Below are 18117 nucleotides of genomic sequence, written 5' to 3' on the forward strand. Positions count from 1 at the left end.
TTTCCTCCGCGCCACGAGCATTAACCTCGCTTCGGGTGCCCAGGGAGAGAATTGTGTGGTTGCACGGAGAAAGCGTGTTTCCTTCCATTAAAATCCCCACCGTGGGGCCGGCTGAGGAGGAGCCTGGCGTTCTGCTGCCGCAGCATCCTGCTCTGCCGGCTCCGACATCTGCTGCGAGTGACAAAAGAGCTTGTAGGAACAGACGTGGAGAGCATTCCCAAAGGCATGCAAATGGTCAATGTCTCTTTTTGTTGTTGTTGTTTGTTTTTTGTTTTTTTTTTTCATCAAAAATACAAAAGCAACCCCCACACCCTCCAGCTCCTGTGGCCCCAAGCCGGGCTCCTCCTGCAGCTCGGCTCTCCTCCTGCCCCCAACAGCTCTCCGCTCCCGATGGCAGTTTGAGCTTTTGGTTGTTTTTTTTTGTCGTCGAGACAGAGAATGTAATGACTTAAAAACCAACAACCCCCCAACAACACAGTGCCAAAATTCTTAGAGGGGATTCCTCAAAGTGTCCTGGTCCGTCCTTAGGTTTTCTTTAAGATAAGCTCCGTTCCCGAAACTCCCTCCTTGCCCTTCGCCAGGAGTTGTCTCCCCGCTCCGTCAGTTTTGCTGGAGGGGAATGAGGTAGTGGGCTTCCCCCTTTTCCTCTCCACTCGGCACCCGAAGCTCTTCCCCATCCCTCCTCACGATGTTTTCGTCCCAGCCCTCGTCCAGGCTCGTTCCCAGGGGGCGGCGGAGCAGAAGCGCGCGTTCCTCCGGGGCGGCCCCCCTACGCTGTGACAAGTTTTTGTTGCGAGGCTGAAAGTAAAAACCCCAAAAGGAGAGTTGTCTTCCTCCTCTTCGAGGTATTTGCATGCTAAAATGTCTTCTAGGAAACTGTAAAATAAAGAGAGGCTTAGGGCAGCTTCCAGCAGTCACAGCGATGTCCCCGATGCTCTTGGCTCGGGCTTTGGGTTCGAGCGGCCGAGAGCCGAGGTTCCCGTTAGCCCGAGCAGCGCTGCCAGTGGCCCTGATGCTCCTGGCAGGTGGCTTTGTGTCAGGGAAGGTCCCCAAACACTGGGGGACTGCACCCCTGGGCAGGCTGGATCCCTTTGCTTTCACCCCGCTACACATTTCCAAACCCACCGCAGCCTTGCCAAGGCTTTGGGTTTTAGCCTAAATGCCTCTTGCCTGGGAGATCTCCCACCACCCCTTCTCCAAGGTATTTTGCACACACAGGTGCTGTTGGTGGTGGTCCCAGGGGGGACCTCAGTGCCCTTATTGCTGCGGTTGGGGTGGGAACGGGGCATCCTACAGGCAGGGCTGCCCTATAAACTCCTGGGACAGCACCCGAGGCACCGTGTGGGGTTCTCCTGCTTGAGCTGGGCAGGGGAAAAGGGAAGGAGATGTTACCTCTGACGCTGAGTGAAACGTAGAGCACGATGATGATGGTCCCCAGGACGATGGAGACGATGCTGAGCAGGCGGGCCATGCGGCCGAGGCGCCGCGCTCCGTCCATGTCCCCCTGCTGCCCGCTGTTCCTCGACTGGGGGGAAGCACAGAGAGAGGCTCCTGAGAGGGGTGCCGGGGTGATGCTCTGGCTGCAGACCCCAAAATGAGAGCGGCTGCGTCCGCAGGGGCCTGGGCTCCTGTATCCTACAGTTTGGTGCCCTGGGGCGGCCCCACAGGGATGCTTCTGTGGGCAGGAGCTGCATGGGATGGGGTCTGCCTGGTGTCAGAGGGGCTAAGAGGTGTCCCCAGGGTGGGACAGGAGGCACTGCCCAGCCCCAGCGCTCTCTGACTCATCAGTGGGGGAAAAAAAATAAAATTCTGTAACCCCCAAAAGGAATTCACTTATAGGGGATGTCGCTGGGGTGCTGCTGCATTGCTGCAGCTCGTGTGCAGGAGCACAGCCAGCAGGCACCAGCATCGTAACGGGAGGTCCCCAAGGGACAAAGTGCTGTGGCTGCTGGCTTTGGGAACAAGCTGTCGGTGTGGGGGCAAGGCTGGAGCCCCCCGGCAACAATGGGGCCCTGGCTCTGGGATGTGGCTGCTAAAACCGGGGGAGCTGAACGTGGAAAATAATGTTAGCTCGAGGTAAAGATGGAAGGGTATTAAACAATCCCCCTCTCCTTTCTAAAAATGCATCTCTAGGATGTAGTGCCCCACAAAGGGTGCCCTCTCACAGCTGCCCAGCACAGCTCCAGTGCCATGTCCTGACCTGGGTTAGGGTTGGGGTTGGGGTTAGGGTTGGGATTAGGGTTAGGGTTGGGGTTGGGGTTAGGGTTGGGGTTAGGGTTAGGTTTAGGGTTAGGGTTGGGGTTAACTCAGGTGGCTGCAGCCCCGCGGGTGTCTGGTTGTGCTAACACATCCCAGGCAGAGCCATTTCCTCATCACTGGCGTTGGGTTCGCTCAAGACCTCGTTTCTTTCGGTCTCTACAGCACCTTTGGCAATGTCAAAAACCAGTGGTAGGCAGCCACTTGTGTTAGAGAACAGGAGGTGACAAAATGAAGCTTCAAGGTTTGGTGGAGAGAAGGGGGTGAGTAGGGAAGCACGGGGATTGACAGGGTCCCTGCACTGCTCCCTGACAGCTCCTCGCATTTGGGATTTTTATAGGCTCAGATGTTTGCAACCAAGTGTAATATTTTTGCAAGGTGTGGGTTAGATGGCGGTGGAACACATTGGCAATTTTAGCTGTCTTCCAAGCAAAATATATGGGCTAACAAATTCAACATATTTATCACCGTAGCTTCTGGAAGTGTTTGCTGATCATTTATCCTGAACAATTACGAAAAATACATCAGCACTGGCACGGCGTGTTTAGCCAGCATTTGTTACTGTACATATATTATTCATCGGTGTGGAACAGTTTGATTATAGCTGCCTGGTATCGGTGATGCTAACGTTTTCTTTCTATGTGAAAACACGAACATTTTCTTTATTAATCAAGACTGGAAGAGGCAGAAGAGCTCTGAAACGCCTGGGGGCTGGGGCAGCGTGCCACGGGTGTGCCAAGCTGCTTGTTTTGGGCACGGAGTCGTGAGTCTAGGTGGCTCAGAAGAGCCACTGATGGTCCCTGCTTTCATCTTGTCCCCTGCTCACGTTACTGCTCAGAGGGTGTTCTCCTAACAGGTAGCCTCAGCGGGCTCATTGCAGATGAAGGCAGTTACTTTTCTGTAAATTCTGGGACTTTTTCTAGTCCCGTGACAAAGGCAACCAACCCGCCACAGCTTCTTCCTTCAACCCTTCACAATTTAGGAACTGGCTTGGGGTGCATTCCGCTGACCTGCTATTCCGGATAACCATTCTGGTATCCAGAATAAATCATTCAGATTTATCACCAGTTACTCAGAATAAATCACTAATCCTCATCACTTACACTGTGTTGAAACCCACGGTGGCGAGGTACCAGCCACCATCGGACGCAGGTGGACGGGGGCACCATTTGAAGGAGTAACGTGGGCCTTGGCTTCTCCCATGTCACTCCATACCCACCACACTTATACCCCTGGGAGCTTCCAGGCCCTCGCCTTGTCAATAAAATACACCCAAAGGGGAGGTGGGGGAGCCTCCAGGTTGCTCTTTTCCATGAGACCAGTGTAAGCAGGAAGAGGCTGGGGGCAGGAGCAGATTTTTTTTTTCCTACCCCTGGCCACAGTATCCAAGAGCAGGGCCTGAAAAATGATTTATGAGACACCAAATCCAACAGCGCTCATTTGCTTCCCTCTCCGGTTGCTGCTTAGTGCCCAGAAAAGCTTTCGTGTGCAAAAAGCACTGACTTGGGAAAGAAAGGCACGGTCGTGGAGCTGGAGGAAAAGTCAGCACGTCGCGGGGAGGCTGCCTGCGAGGCAGGGGGACAGCGGTGAGCACCCGGGTCCCGACTTGCAGGCGATGGGACACCCCTGTCTGTTGTCCCAGGGGGGCACCGGGGGCTGCGGGAGCTTCGGCTGTGGCTGGGGACTGGATTTGTCCCTGGTGTGAGCTGGTGGACCCCCAGCTGATGCGCTGAGATCACCAGGGAGATGTTTCCAGCAGGGAGATGGGGAACCCATGGGGGTCCCCGGCTGGTGGATACGGGGGGGGCCATGAGCTGCACAGGGTGGCAGCGGGTGGAGGGTCCCAGGGGGCTGGAAGCAGCTGATCCTCCCCCAGCCCTGCATCAGCACCGGGCGGTGGGGCTCGAGGGCCTCGGCTCTCATCTCCCTGTTTGCTCGTCCCCTCCAGGGGTTCATGCGGCCCACGAGGCACACCCCTGCCCCGCTGTGGGCTCCAGCCTCGAGTGGAGGAGGATTTATTTTGCCTGAAGGCAAACGGGGCTGGAAAATCCCCGTGAGAGCTCCCGCTGGCCCGTTCCCCCTCTCGCCCGGCCGGACGAGGCCACCCGGCTTCCCCATGCGCTGCCTGGGCAGCCGCCACCACACAGCTGCACCGTGCAGATGGCAGCTGGTAAAAATGGTGATTCTGCCTCAAAATGGAAACCGGTCTCTCCAGAGGGCTTGCTGCAGCACCTGCCACCAACTCCTCGAGTTGTTGCTGGTTTTTGGGAAGCGCTGTGTGTCCCCCCCTGTGTGCTTTGGTGTGGTGAGCAGGCGAGCGCTCGCCCTGGGCTGATTTTCAAAGGGAAGCTTTGCCATGGTGGCAAGTGAAGGGTGTAAAAGGTGCCAGGGGGGTGTAAAGCAGTGGGTAAGGGGGTGGCCGTGCCTGCGAGGCTCTGCTGGGATGGGTGGGAGGCTGCCTGCTTTCATTCTCCCCAGCTCCGATGTCAATGTGCGAGCTGAGCTGTGGGGGATATTTAATGGGGAATTTTTTTTTCTTCAGAACAAGTGCGGGAGCTGCAGGCACAGCCCATCCCTTTGGGGGGCCTGGGAGCAGCAGCGAGCCCCCAGCCCGGGTCTCCCCAGTGCTGCAGGGCTGGGCTGCGAGGTGTGGGGGCAGAGCCCTTAACCGTGCTTCGCCTTGCAGCTCTGTCCCGGCTGGGAACCGGGCTGTGGGCTGCCCAGTGCCACTGGGAGAGGAGTGCGGGGACACAGGGGCTTGGTGTGCCCTGCTATGCTTGTGACCTCATCCCGCATCCCACAGCATCCTATTTCCTGCATCCCACATCATCCTGCATCCCACAGCATCCCTTATCCTACATCCTACCTCATCTCACATTACCCTGCGTCCCACAGCATCCCGTGTCCCACAGCATCCCGTATCCTGCATCCCACATCATCCCACATCATCCCACATCATCCCATATCCTCCATCCCACCTCATCCCACCTCCCGCCTCATCCCATATCCTACATCCCGCCTCATTCCGCATCCCACCTCACCCCATACCCTCCATCCCACCTCATCCTACACCCCACCTCACCCCGTATCCTGCATCCCACCCTCAACCCGGGCTGCCCCCGCCCCATCCCACCTCCTGCTATCCCGGAGAGCCCCAAGCACGGTGCAGAGCATCCCCCAGCCCCAACCTCCTCCCTGCCCAGCACCCCCGCGGCACCCCCATCCCTCCCCATCCCCGTGCCCCCACGGGGGGCTCACCATGATGGAGAAGACGAGGGCCACCACGTTGATGGGCCAAACGGGGCAGAAGCAGGAGAAGATGGCGAGCACCAGGTAGTCCCGGGGGCGGCCCTGCTCGGGCGGCGCCGTGCTGGTGCCGGTGGAGGATGCTCTGCCCAGGCTGAGCCGCGACGGCGACAACGGGGCCGCGTCCAGGTGCCCGACGGACACCGATTTGTAGCCCAGCCCGTGCCCGTTGCGCTCCGCCTCGCCGGCCAGAGCCGCCGTGAAGGATTTGGAGCCTCGCAACCCCTCGGTGGCAGCCAGCAGCTTCTCGGTCTCCTGGAGCCGGGAGGGCAGAGCCGTGCCCGACCCCGACCCCGAGCCCGAGCCCGACCCCGAGCCCGTGCCCGGGGGCGCGGCGGTGCCGCTCGCCATGGCCCGGCCCGGCCCGGCCCCGACGGAGCGGGCTCCGAGCGCTCCCCGCAGCCGCCGCTCTGCGCTCGGGGCTCGCCGCCCCCCCGGGGAGGCCGTGCCGGGGGTGGGGCCAGCACGGCTCGGCCCCCGGGGCAGGAGCGGGGGATGCGCAACGCCCCCCGAAAAGACCGGGGAGGAGGGAGGGAGGCTCGTCGGATATTGGGGAGGGGGGTGATGGGGGGGGCGGAGGGGGGTGGGGGGGGTGGGGAGGGGTAGGGTGGGTGGGGAGGGGTGGGGAGAGGTGGGGAGGGGTGGGGGGTTGGGGAGGGGTGAGGGGGGTTGGGGGGATTTGGGGAGGGGAGGGTGGGGTGGGGTGGGATGGGATGGGATGGGATGGGATGAGGGGGAGGGATGGGGGGGAATCGGGAGCGATAGGATGAATGGGATGGGATATGGAGAGAAATGGGATGGGATGGGATGGGGTTAGAGGTTGGACTGGGTGATCTTGGAGGTCTCTTCCAACCTAGATGATGACTCTGGGGTGCTGGGATGCTGGGATGGGGCGGGACTGGGGGGATTTCGGGGGGAATCCCCCGTGTCCTCCCTCCCCTCTGCCGTGATTCCAGCCCGCTCAGCCTCGCCCCGGGGTTTCGGGACGTGGAGCTGGGGACGGGCAGAGGGGGTGCCCGGCGGTGCCCCCCCCCCTGCAGCCCCAGCGCTCCCGGGACAGACACAAAGGCAGGAGCCGGGACCCGCAGGGTGCTGGCGCAAGGTGGGGGGAGTCCTGGAAAGCGGAGCGCAGCACCCGGGGGGACCGGAGTGTGCTGCGGGGGGGCCGGGAGGAGGACTGCAAGCACCCGGCTGGGCTCCAGCGGCTCTCTTCGGTTCTGAATTTTTCCTCTCCGGCTCGCCAGGGATTCATTTCCCAGGCGGTGAGTGCCATCTGCGGGCGCACCCAGCGCCCTCTGCCTGCTCCTGCTGGGCAGGAGGGGGACCCCAGCGCCTCTCCCACCCCACAGCCTGCAGAGGGGCCTGCCCTAACCGAGAACCCGAGAGCAATGCAGGGATGCTGCCTCGGGGGTCTCGAGGCCTTTTTTTCCCCTGCTCCTGCCTCTCTGGGCATCTGTTTCCACCTGGGCTGCTTTAATACCGAAGTGAGGGAGGGAAACTGGAAACAAATTTGGGTGGAGAGGGGTTCGTGTAGGGTTGTGCCTGGTTTTTGCTTCCTTGCCCCTTGGTGTTCCTGGGCTCACGAATGCTGACACGGGCAGAGCAGGGGGAGCTGGTGCAGGGGGAGCCTCACCCCATGGGGGAACCTCACCCCACGGCGGAGCCGCCCCGCAGCAGGGAGCTGGTGGGAGAAGCAGGATTCTGTCAGCAGCCGTGGCTGCAGGCCCCTCCTGGGAAGGGGAACCTCCTGGAGATGAAAGCCAAGATGTCTCACACCGTCAGCACTTTGAGAGGCTCCTTCGCTGAGCGGAGAGCTCTCTCTCCTGGCTGCTGGGAGCCTTCCTCTGCTGGGCTCATTTCCCAGCTCCCCCACCCCGCGCTGGGACTGAGGGAGGAGGAAGAGGAGGAGGAGGAAGCCAGGCACTCGGGGAGCACAGGGCTGAGCCCCCCATCCTCCTGGCTGGGCAGATCAGGAGCGCAGTCCCAGACCATCCCTCGGGAGCTGCTTTGCAGTTATCAGGAGGCACCGTGGGGTTTATGAGCTCCTCGGCTGCTCCTGCAGGTCTGCCCGGGCACCAATATGTGCACTGATGGGCTTAGCATTAAAAGTACAACCAAATAAACCTCTCCCAGCTCCTGCTCCCCCGATCCATCAGCTGCAGCCAGAGCTGACATCCAGCCAGCAGCCTCAGCGCGCCCCGCATGGCCCATCTGCCCACCTCACGCATTAACAGGCAGCGCCCCAATGCTGGGCTTTTAACTCGTGTTTTCTCACAAAGCAAGCAAGAGAGAATAAATAATCGTGACAACTTGCAGCAGGGAAACCTCACAACAAAGAAACACAGAGCTTACTCGAGCAGAAAACAGTTTTCCACGTCCCCCAGCTCTGAGCTCTCCTGCAGAGCAGCGAGCGCAGCCAGGCACCGCGCCGAGCCCCGTGTCCCACCTCTCTCTCCTGTCCAGGTCCCTTCCCACTGTCCCATTTGTCACTCGGCTGCGTTACCTTCCCGGCACCATCTCGCCTTCCCAGCCCGCTGGGTCAGTGGATGGGGAGGCGCTGGTAGCCTGAGCTCTGGAGCCCTCCCAGCTGCCAGGGGAGCGGTGCCGCCGGGGGGACTCGCTGGCTGCCCGTGTGTTTCTGCTGGCAGCTGCTCCGGAGCCCGAGCGGGTGGCTCCCGATGGGATAAAACGCAGGGCTGGCTGCCAGGCAATCCTCCTTTGGGCTCTCGTGGTGCTGGAGCTGGTTCTCAGGGGAATATCCCCCATAGCCTGCAGCACCGAGGAGCCGGGGGCGGCCGTCCATCGCTCCCTGCCCGCGGCACTCGGAGTGGGCGCAGGGCCAGCAGCGCGCGGCACCGTGCAGGGACAGGGACAGAGCCGTGATCCGGCTGATGGCTCGCCGGAGGGTGGCGATTTTGGAGAGCCTCTTGCCGCTCAGGTCGTGCTTGAGGGCCAGCCGCAGGGCGTTGAAGGCTTGGTTGTAGTCCAGGATCCTCTTGCGCTCTCGGACGTTGGCAGCCATCCTCCTGGCTTTGGAGCGCACTGGCCTGCTCCTCTTCCTCACCTTCATCTCTTCAGCCTCCCCCGGGTGGGTGGCTGCTTCCCTCCCCTTGGGGTCCCACAGGTCCTGCCCGTGGCACACCTGGGGTGCAGCCCCCCTTTCCAGCTCCCCTTCCAAGCCATCGGGGGATCCCTGTCGTGCCGCGCTGCTCCCCACGGCTGCTTGGGACATGGCTGTGGCTTGTGGGGACGGGGCGAGGTGCTGCTGCGGTCCTGCCTCCCGTGAGGCTGGCAGACACTCCTCCAGGGTCACACAGCCTCCCCTAAAAACCCCAGCGTTTTTAAAACATCACGTGGCTCCGTCCCAGCCCCTCTGCACCTGCCCCCAGGTGTGCTGCCCTGGGGACACCGGCGGGCCCCACGGGGACACGGCGGAGCCAGGATGGAGTGGGGACACCAGTACCGGTACCAGGGTTTGCAGTGGGAGTGGGGGACAACCAGCTGAAGGCTGCATTTTGCTGCTCCCAGGCTCTAGAGGGAAAGCGAGGCTCTCAAGCACACCTAGCAGGGGTTGCTTTCGTTGCTGCGGAGGGTTTGGGCTCTGCAGGAGCTCCCCCCATTGCTCTGCTCTCTCTCTGCAGGGCAGCTTGGCCTGGGCTGGGTCAATCCTAAACTCACTTGGTGCCTTGAAGCAGAGCCCGTGGGTATCACTGCCCTGGCACGGGGCTCAGGCACTGCTCAACCACGTTCACTGCTGCTGGGGCTTCTCCGCTGGCCTCTATGTCCCAGGGAGGGAAACTGAGGCACGGAGTAAGGAGGCTGCTGAGGACGGCAGCCAGGCTTGTGCCAGGAGCAGGCAAATGTCTCCTGCGCAGGACGGCGCTGGCAGTACCCGGGGAGCTCCCTGCCTCACCTCCCACCCTCTCCCCATCCCTAAAAACCTCCTCCCCGGAGGAGCTGAGCCCCTCAGCCCCAGGGACGGGACCGGAGCATGGAAGGAGCTTGGAGCCAGCACGTCAGAGCCGCTCACACCGTGGTGTCCTGGTGAGCTGGGGGCACAACCAGCAGCCCCCCCCCCCCAAACCCATCAGTGGGGGCCCAGCTGGGGAGTGGAGGAATGCGGGGCCTTGGCACGCCTCTGCCCCGCGGAGCAGGAAGCAGGAATGTCGTGGGGGGACCGGGCAGGTGATAAAAGAGCTAAAATGCTACCTGCCTCCTGCCTTCCTGTCCCCCCAGCGGGGGCCTGGGGGCAGAGAAGGTGCTGCTGGCTCTGCCCGGTGTTTACTGGGGCTGAAAGCATCTTCTTGCTCCCAGTGTGTCCCAGTCTGGCCGTCAGGAGGGCCAGGCTCCCATCCTCAGAGCGTGCATGGTGGGGACACGGGGCACCTTTGGCCCTGGGGTGGGCACGCTGCCTGCCTGGCCCCCCTGTGGGTTTATCCCCCCATCCCCAGAGCCTTGCAGGCAGTTTCACATCCCCCTGCCCCTCGCCCACGGTTTCATTAGAGGGCAGCTGCTAAACGCCCCCCTGAGCAGGGGGTAACAACGGTTTGAAAAATGGCTCTGGAATCGTGACAAATTGCTGGGGTTACCGGTGCAAAAGTGGGAGAATTCCCCCCCCCCCCTTACCCGCCCCCTCCTATCTGATCCTCCCGGCCCGGGTTTGATCAATAGCCACAATTAGCGGGGGCTATTTGTCTATTGCCCTTCTCCTCTCTTGGCCCTTTGAAGTGGGAGCTAATTTAGGTGCCTCTGCTCCATGAACCCCATAAATCAGGAGCCGGGGCCCGGGGGAGCGGGGAGGACAACGCAGCGGGACTTCAAAGGGAGGTGAAGCTTGCAAATATTTCCGAACACCCACCTGTGCTCATCCTGGCCCTCTTTTTTTTTTTTTTTTCTTTTTCCCACTGGCCTTCTGGCAGCCCAGGGGTGCTCTGCGCTGGTGTGTGTGCTCCCCCAGCCCCTGGCTCAGCAGCGAGCCAAGCTCAGAGCAGCAGAGAGGCTTTTTGGGGTGGTTTAATGCTGGATGCTTAGAGAAATGCCAAAGGGAGGTGCAGCTGAGCAGGACGGCTCCCTGCCAGGGGGATATTTTGCTGGTGCTGGATGCTGGCCACCTGCAGCCCCCGCAGTGCCCCCATCCTGCCCACAGCCCCAGGAGCCTCTGGGGACCTCCACTGGCCCCGGCCCTGTGGGAACCCAGTCCCAGCCTTCGGAAGAAGGCAAGGCCACCCCATAAATCACGGCTCTTTGGATGCCACCTGCTGCCTGTAATTAGTGCATCCCGCCGGGCCGTCCCCACCTTGTCCTGGCTGTTTCCTACCTACGTGCCCATTACCGGGTGGGCAGGCGGGGAGGGACGCCCGCCCGGGGCTGCTCCCTCAGCCCCCCCCCCTGATTTATCGCCCTGCTCCGGGGAGATTTATGGGCCGAGACAGGCAGCCTACAACCCGTTGTAAGGCTCTGCTGGGCCCGTCTGCCTGACAGCTGATGAAAGGGCTGTAATTATCCATCGCCACACATAAATCAGGCCGCTCATGGCACGCCCCCCTCCTGCCAGCTTCCACCAAGGGGCTCAGCCCCTGGGGACACGCCACCTCCCCAGGATGGGACACACGGGACAGGGCACTGCTGGCACCGGGCACCTTCCCATCCTCACCTGGGCACCAGCATCACCTCTCTGGCTGGTCCCACAGCCCAGAGGTGTGATTTTGGGGGGGGGGCTCCAAGAGAAGCAGTGCTGGAGGGAGCCCATAGAGGCCAGTTGGGTGGCACAGCAGCACCAACAGCAGGGATGGAGGTGGTGGCTGTTGCAACACCGTCGGGGCCTGTGCGTAAATAGAGGGTGCTTTGTTCCTGCTGTGCCATGGCCAGGTGGCCACAAGGGACACGGGCTCGTGAGTCACCCACCTGTGAGTCACCCCCTCCGTGTCCCTCACGTGGCACGGGGGAAATGCCAACCCAGCCCGGGGTGTGGGGAACAAAACCTGTCCCGTGGGGGTGCTGGGGGCACAGTGGGTTGTATGCAGAGGGAATATGCAGCGTGGCACGGAGCCTTTCTTGCTGGGTGTCACCTTCAGAGCATCTTCAGGACAAGTGTCACCATCAGAGCATCACCAGGCCACGTGCCACTGTCTGGTCATCACCGTCCCGATGGCGATGAGGACCAGGAGATGGGCACACGCTGCCTGGGGCAGGACAGCCCCGTGCCACCGGTGTTCCCCATCCTCCAGGCTCGTTTCTTGCAGGCTCGGTACCAGCCTTCTGCAGCACCGGGGGCTGTCGGTGCTGTCACCTGGGGTCGCTGCCAGCACCAGGCACTTCTTGCCCTTCTCAGCATCCTCCCGGCGCTCCGGGGAACCCCGAGGGAGCCCCCGCCGCAGCTCCGCAGCCTGGAAGCGGCTTCCTCCGGGGGGCACCGGGGGGGCACCGGGAGCGGTCCCGGCTCTCCGGCTGCCGGTATCCGCACCGGGCCGTGCCGGGGGCGGTGGCAGAGCTGCTCCCCGCCCCGTCGGGGCCGTGCTGAGGCCGGGGGCGGGCCGGAGGGGCCGGCCGGGAGCCGACGTCAGGCCCCGCGGCGGCGGCGGGGGGCGGAAGGCGGAGGAGGAGGAGGAGGAGGAGGAGGAGGAGGAGGAGGTGAAGAAGGCTGACGGCGGCGGAGCCGGGAAACCCGGGGCCGGCCGGGGATGGCGGCGGGCAACGAGGAGGCGGCGGCGGCTGCTCGGGCAGACTTCGCCCGGCACTGGCAGGAGGAGTTCCCGGGGGAACCGGCGCCGCGCATGGAGCTGGGCTCGGTGCGGGCGATGGAGCGGGAGCTGGAGCGGTGCCGCCGGCACCTGCGCCGCCTGCAGCGGGCGCTGGCCGAGGAGCGCTTCAAGGTGCTGTACCTGGAGGCGGCGCTCGCCCGAGCCCCCCCGCGCCCCCCCGGCTCCGCCGCCGCCGCCCCCGCCCCGCGCCGCCGCCCCCCGGCCGCCGCCCCCCGCGGCAGCTCCCCGGAGGGAGGCAGCGACGGCAGCTCCGGGGCGGAGGACGCGTCCTCGGCAGGTGGGTGCCGTGGCACGGCTGCGGGTACCGGCACCGGCAGCGCCCCGGGGGGCTTGGGGGCAAGCCGCGGAATTGGGGTGGAGAGGCCCCGGTGTGCCGTCGGGGTGCCCCGTGGTGTAGGAGCGGCCACGCCAAACGGGGTGTCCTCGGCCCTCCGGGGACGTGTGCGAGGGGTGCTGTGATGGAGCGCGCCCCCAGACCCCGTCCTGAGCCCCCTGCGTGTGGCTGGCACGCTCCGTGTGGTGGCACGGCCAAAGGTCCGGTGGTCTCCCCACGACAGCCCCATCACACAGCCAAGGGCACCCCACGCCGTCACACACCCCAAGCCCTCGTGCCATCAGTTAATGTCATCCCAAGCCCCAGTTCTGTCCCTGTCCCACTTCCGGACGTGCCCCGTGCCAAGACTCCGTCCTTGGGCACGTGAGGAGGGAGGGTGCAGCCGGCCTTTGGGGACGTGCCACCGGCTCGGGAGCTGCCTCTGGGGCTGGGACACCGCACAAAAGTCACTTCCTCCAGGTGTGACCTGGTTCACAGGGACGCCTCTGCTGGGTGACACCGTGCAATCACCCTGGGGAAGTCCTGGAGCTGCTAAAACAGGAGCACGCCGGGGCACCGAGGTGGCCGGGCACGCTGAGGACAACGTCCTTTGGCAAGCTGCTGGCTGCTTCGTGGCACTGCCGGCACAGCCGGTGCTGTTGCCTGTCACGCTGTCCTACTTCCAGCGGCCTGGAAGTTGTTGTTGCATCATCCCGTGTGCTTTAATCCCGGCTCAAACACCGTCCTGACAGCTAGGGGATGGCACTTCTCGCAGAGCTAATTCTGCAGCTGCCTTGAATCAGTTTGGTTCTTGCTCAATTGTTCGGGGTCGGTTTGTAGGAAAGCTGCATAGCGGTGGTTTAAGCACAAGCAAACACTCCAGCGTCAAACTGTGCTTAGTATTTAGTTTAATTTATATTTATCGCATTAGTCTACAGGGCTGGAGAGCAGCTCAGCTCCCGTTTCGCCTTCCCCAGCTGTCTGTAGGTGACACATCCAAAGGACGGCGTCGTGTCTCCGTGCCGCCCTGGGCTCGCTCCCGCCTGCGTTTCTGCCTCTGCCCGGCTCCGGTCACCGACCCGTGGGGACATCTGGGGTGGGAGCCGGGTCCCAGCCCCACGGTGGGGCCAGGCACGTTGCCTCCACACAGCTCCCAGCCAGCCCCACCAGCAGTGATGCTCTTTCATTTTCGGAGCGCTGCTTGGTGGTGGCTGAGGGGTAGGAGCAGTCGGAGTGGCCAAGTCCCCGTGCGGCGGTGCCTTTGGGTTCATGCTCACGTCCTGTGCTGTGTTTGTGTCTCGGGCGTGCTCCTGAACGGTTCCCCACGCCGAGGATTGTGCAATGCTGCTCTTGGGCCACTGGACGATGTGTGTTGGTAAAGGGGCCTCTCTGGAGCATGGGGTAAGAAACCGCTCTCCAGGGCACCGTGACCTGGAGGGGTCTTCCAGCCCCCAGGGCGCTGGGTTAAAACCTTCGCTGCCAGCAGGGGGGCTTTCTGGCAGCACCTTGAAAACCAAGGCTGCGTCTGCTGCGGTTAAGTTTGGCTTCTTCTCCTCCTCATCCCCCAAAAGGGGACCCCGGCCGTGGTCCCACCGTGTGCACTTGTCTGACTGCCACCATCCCCAGGGGAGGCTCTGCTGAGCGCACAGGACCAGCGGGCTGCCCAAGCCGGGGGCTGCGTGGCCACCAGGTGACGGTGGCAGGGATGGGGACGGGCTCTTCCTGGGCTTGTCCTGAGTGTTTCCTTGGCATTGGCACATCCGTCTCGTAGGAGAGCCAGCGTGTCCTGCTGGCGCTGACATTTAAAAGCAGAATTTGAGCATGCAATAAAATGCATGTGGTCGTCGACTGGATCCCCCTTTCTGGTTACGTGCGGCTCATTTAGTGCTCCTGTTTTTTTCTCGCTTCTCTTTATTTTTCAGCTATAGCTACAAATTCCTGATTGTGGTTTGTAACTCAGCGAGCGCTGGTCTGCCTGGGGGTCCTTCCCTCAATGTTTTCGTGAAGTTTTGGGCTCGTTGGTGCTCTCCTTCGGTGTCTGCAGCTCCGCGTGGTCGGTCGGTGGGCATCCTGCCAGCTGGGCTCCCCGTAACAACGCGGCACTACCCCGACAGGAGGGGTAGGAGCGCTGGGTATTGTCTTTATGGGAATTACCAGGGAAACACAGTGGTTTCCTTTAAGTAGCTTGTGATTAATCTGATTTAAGGGGAGGATATCAGCGAGATGCCTGTGTTTGCAACTATTGCGTGAGAGGAGTGCCTGTGACAGCAAGATACGTGATCCTGGCGTCTGAGATAACGCCTCGCCAGCTCTCTCAGGACCAACAAAATCTGAGTGTCAGCGAGCAGATGGCCAGCACGGAGCACAGAGAGGGCTGAACTTCCCTTCGTCTCTGCCGTCACCTGTCCCTGTGGCTGGGCACGCAGCTGACCTCACAGCCAAGGATGTGTTGGGGGCACGGGGAGGCTGCCAGGGTGGGGGAGCTTCTGGTTTTGGGCACTGCCTGTGGAGGTGCAGGTCTGGGCCGAAACGCTGGTGGTGTCTGCTGGTGCCTTGGGGATGTGAAGCGGGGACAGCTGCGGGGTGCCCACATGGCACCGAGGTGCTGAGGGGTAGGCTAGGTTCTGTCCTGATCACGCTCGGGCTGCTCTTTCATTTAAAAACCCCAAAAGCCTCAATGAGAAGGGGAACGGGAAATAGTGAGCCAAGTCCAAGGTTTGTCTCGGCGCATCTCTTTCTGGCTGGAGCAGCCGGTGGCGTGCAACAGGTGAAGGAAAGTGAAATGTTTCGTCGTCACGCTGCTGCCTTCTCTGTGCACCCATTTCCTCTCCCTTGGAGCAAGGAGGGGACCTCGAGGCCAGTGCTGAAGCCGAAGGTGCGTGGGTAGCAGCTGCTGTCCCCGAGAGCCCGGCTGCAACATCCGTGTCCTTAGCTTTTTAATTATTATTATTTTTTTTTTAACTTTATAGTGTTTTCCCACTGCTGGAAAAGCACTTGTTTGGCTCTGAGCATACTGCAAGTTCCTCTTCTGGTGCAGGAAGGACATGCAGAGCTGCAGTGTTTAATTTTAACTGCTTAGGAGGGAACGAAAGACCCGTGTGTGTGCGTGTGTGCAAGCCCTGGCTGGGACCTTTGAACTGTCCCCATCTGCTCTGGGGCCCTGTGATGCTCCAGGAGGTGCAGGACGTGGTGTTTCTCCAAGAAGCTGAACCACGCTCCCCGAAAAGCATAAATAAATGCACGAGTTCACGTGGTGAACACGGTGCCCCAAAAGCCTTGGGGCACAACTGTTCCTGTTCAAAAACCAGGTGGTGAGCGCTGGTTTTGGGAGCGACTTCCCCATGCCAGCCACGTAGCAGGGGGCTTGTACAGGACCGAAAAGGGCCCTGCAGGATGGGCATGGCCCTGGAGCTGGAGGGTCCCAGGGGGCTTTTCAGGGGGTGCCTGCCCCAGTGCTCAGCAGCGATGCTGAGCTCCTGCAGCCCCGAGCATCCCGGGTGCCCGCTGCAGGGCTCGACCCGTGCCAGGCTCCGTCAGCCCCAGGTCCCCCTGCCCCACGAAACCCTCGTTAGGTGCTGGCTGCAGCCAGAAGTGCCCTGCGGGGCCTGAATACATTTGCATTGTAAGTCCTCCCACAGCCGTGAAATTTGTTTTGTTATTTTTCTTCTTTTTTTTTTTTTTGGCTGGAAAGACTTCTGTGCGGCGGGCTCTTTGTTGGTGAGCTTCCCCCTCCGTCCTGCCCAGCCGGAGAAGGGAATGGAGGAACCCCCCTTCCCCTGGTGGCAGGGGTATATTCTCTCGGGTTGGAAAAGGGAGCCTGGGATAGCAAAGGGCTAAAATGTGCATCCATCCAGGCACAAGGGAGCATTTTCCCACCTGGTTCATGGCACCACCGGGTTCCTCCCACAGAGGTTGCTGAGAGCATCCCCAGGAGCCGCGGCACAAGGCGCTGCCGTCAGGGAGCGCACACGCTTCCCTGCCTCCCCTCCAAGAGGCATCTCAAAATAGACTTGGCTCTTCCACCCCTCCTCTCTTTATCAGTGTTTGCTAAGCAGGGGGATTTGCATATGCAGATGAGCAGCAGGGACGGCTCCCTTGGATTTGGTTCAGGAGCCGAGCTTGGCCCGGGGCTGAGCAGAGAAGGAGGGTGCCTGCAGATCTGCCTGGCGATAAGGCACAGCTGCAAAGTTCAGGGATCACGGCGAGGTCTGGCACATAGGGAGACCTTTGTGCTCAGGATGGGTGCTTTCTTCCTGGGCGGTTTTAATCTGGATCCTGCTAACCGCCTCCTCTTCCTTCTCCTTTGCAGCCCCCCCCCCCCCAGGGATGGTGCTGGGGCTCCTCCAGCCCCGCTTGCCCTGGTTTTGGCTGGGTGTTCCCCGTGCCCGGTGCTGTTTTCCCTCTCCCAGCCAGGAAATTGTGTCAGAGGAGGGCATGAGCTGGTGGCGTGAGGACACGTGGCTGTGGGAGCGTGGTGCCAGCAGGTCTCTGCACCGCCGCGGTGACACTCCTGGGGTTTGCCTGTTCCTGCCTGCCTGGAGCAGGAAAAAATCCCATGTCGGGCTGAAGGAACAGGCTCTGCAGGAGCCCTGGGAGTGTCATTTGCTCAGGAGGCGCCATCCTCTGCTGTCAGTGGCTTCCCAGAACTGTCCCCATGGACTCACTGGTGTTGTTTTGCTTCCTTCCAGCCGCTGCTCCCCACGGGGCTTGGTGCCGTGCTGCTATCCCTGCGGCAAACTTGTTCCAGCATGGGCTGGGCGAGCACCTCACGGGCTCCTGGATGCCGCAGGCAGCTGCCCTGCGCTCCCCTTGGCACCGTGCTCCTCGGTTAGGGGCTGGAGGTCGTCCCCGTTGATCCCCACCTGGAGCAGGGTGCGATGCTGCCCGGGGTGCCCGTCTCCCAGCCAGCACCCCGGGGCTGTGCAGCTGCAGCCGGAGAAGCCTCTTGCACAAGAGCCCAGAAATAGCAGCGCGTGGGCTGCCCGGCCGTGGCGCAGCAGATGCCAGGCAAGCAGCAAGCCACCCGGCAGGCTGCACGAGGTCGGAGGGTGGTGGTGGTGTGGGGATCCAGCCACCCCCTCGCCTTGGCTCTCGCCGTGAGGATGCTCCCGGTTCTGAGGGATGCGTTGTGGTTGGAGCCATGGGCAGGGGCGGTCAGGGTGCTGGAGTACCTGGTGCTCGGTGGCTGTGCCACCGCCTGCCCTGGGTGCTGGGTGTCCAAGCGCAGCACCTCTGCTGGGAGCCAGGTGCTGGTGCCCTGTGGGCTGGAGCTGCCGAGCAGGGTTGTGTTGTCGTTTGCTTGCTTGCCGAGGTGAAAAGAGGATGAAAAGAGAGTAACCAAGCAGAGGGCTTTGGTGCCGCTCTTTGCTCCAGGCTGTGCAAAGGACCTGGGTTTGCTGTGCGCAGCCGTCGGTGCTGGCATGGGGACAGCTGTGGGATGGGTGCGTGGTGCACGCAGGGGGTTCCCTTCGCCCCAAGTCC

At 62.0% G+C, this 18117-nt stretch overlaps 3 protein-coding genes across 4 annotated transcripts in view; 1 reads left to right on the forward strand and 2 right to left on the reverse strand.

The window, feature by feature from the left end:
• Window positions 1-359: 359 nt before the first annotated feature.
• Window positions 360-5915, reverse strand: TRARG1 (trafficking regulator of GLUT4 (SLC2A4) 1). 2 transcript variants are annotated; one of them, XM_082776341.1, is made up of 3 exons: window positions 5515-5915; window positions 1393-1525; window positions 360-798 (listed from the first exon to the last, which is right to left on the reverse strand). In XM_082776341.1, exons 1-3 carry the CDS (start codon window positions 5911-5913, stop codon window positions 770-772), a joined length of 561 nt encoding a protein of 186 aa, XP_082632467.1. In that variant the 5' UTR covers window positions 5914-5915; the 3' UTR covers window positions 360-769. The 2 variants fall into 2 exon arrangements, with proteins under 2 accessions (XP_082632467.1, XP_082632468.1); XM_082776342.1 differs by having other exon boundaries at window positions 360-876.
• Window positions 5916-8101: 2186 nt separating this feature from the next.
• Window positions 8102-8794, reverse strand: BHLHA9 (basic helix-loop-helix family member a9; the record flags this gene model as incomplete). The annotated part of the gene is made up of 1 exon (XM_082776699.1): window positions 8102-8794. One exon carries the CDS (start codon window positions 8792-8794, stop codon window positions 8102-8104), a length of 693 nt encoding a protein of 230 aa, XP_082632825.1.
• A 3442-nt stretch (window positions 8795-12236) lies between these two features.
• Window positions 12237-18117, forward strand: part of ABR (ABR activator of RhoGEF and GTPase) — a gene marked incomplete at its 5' end in the record, with an annotated part of 34084 nt that continues 28203 nt past the window's right edge. Inside the window, one exon of the mRNA XM_082776318.1 lies at window positions 12237-12600. Within this exon, the coding sequence (XP_082632444.1) occupies window positions 12243-12600 (358 nt within the window). The remainder of the gene's footprint in view (window positions 12601-18117) is intronic.

This window comes from Aythya marila (assembly GCF_965140915.1).
Source record: "Aythya marila genome assembly, chromosome: 20".
Taxonomy (NCBI): Eukaryota; Metazoa; Chordata; class Aves; order Anseriformes; family Anatidae; genus Aythya; species Aythya marila.

Bases quoted from the DNA above. Each gene is read 5' to 3' on its own strand.
- TRARG1 (XM_082776341.1), bottom strand. From the start codon at position 5,913: ATGGCGAGCGGCACCGCCGCGCCCCCGGGCACGGGCTCGGGGTCGGGC. The intron at 1,526-5,514 runs GTGAGCCCCCCG...GCTTCCCCCCAG, and splicing joins CCCTCGTCTTCTCCATCATG to TCGAGGAACAGCGGGCAGCA. The intron at 799-1,392 runs GTAACATCTCCT...TTTTACTTTCAG, and splicing joins CGTTTCACTCAGCGTCAGAG to CCTCGCAACAAAAACTTGTC.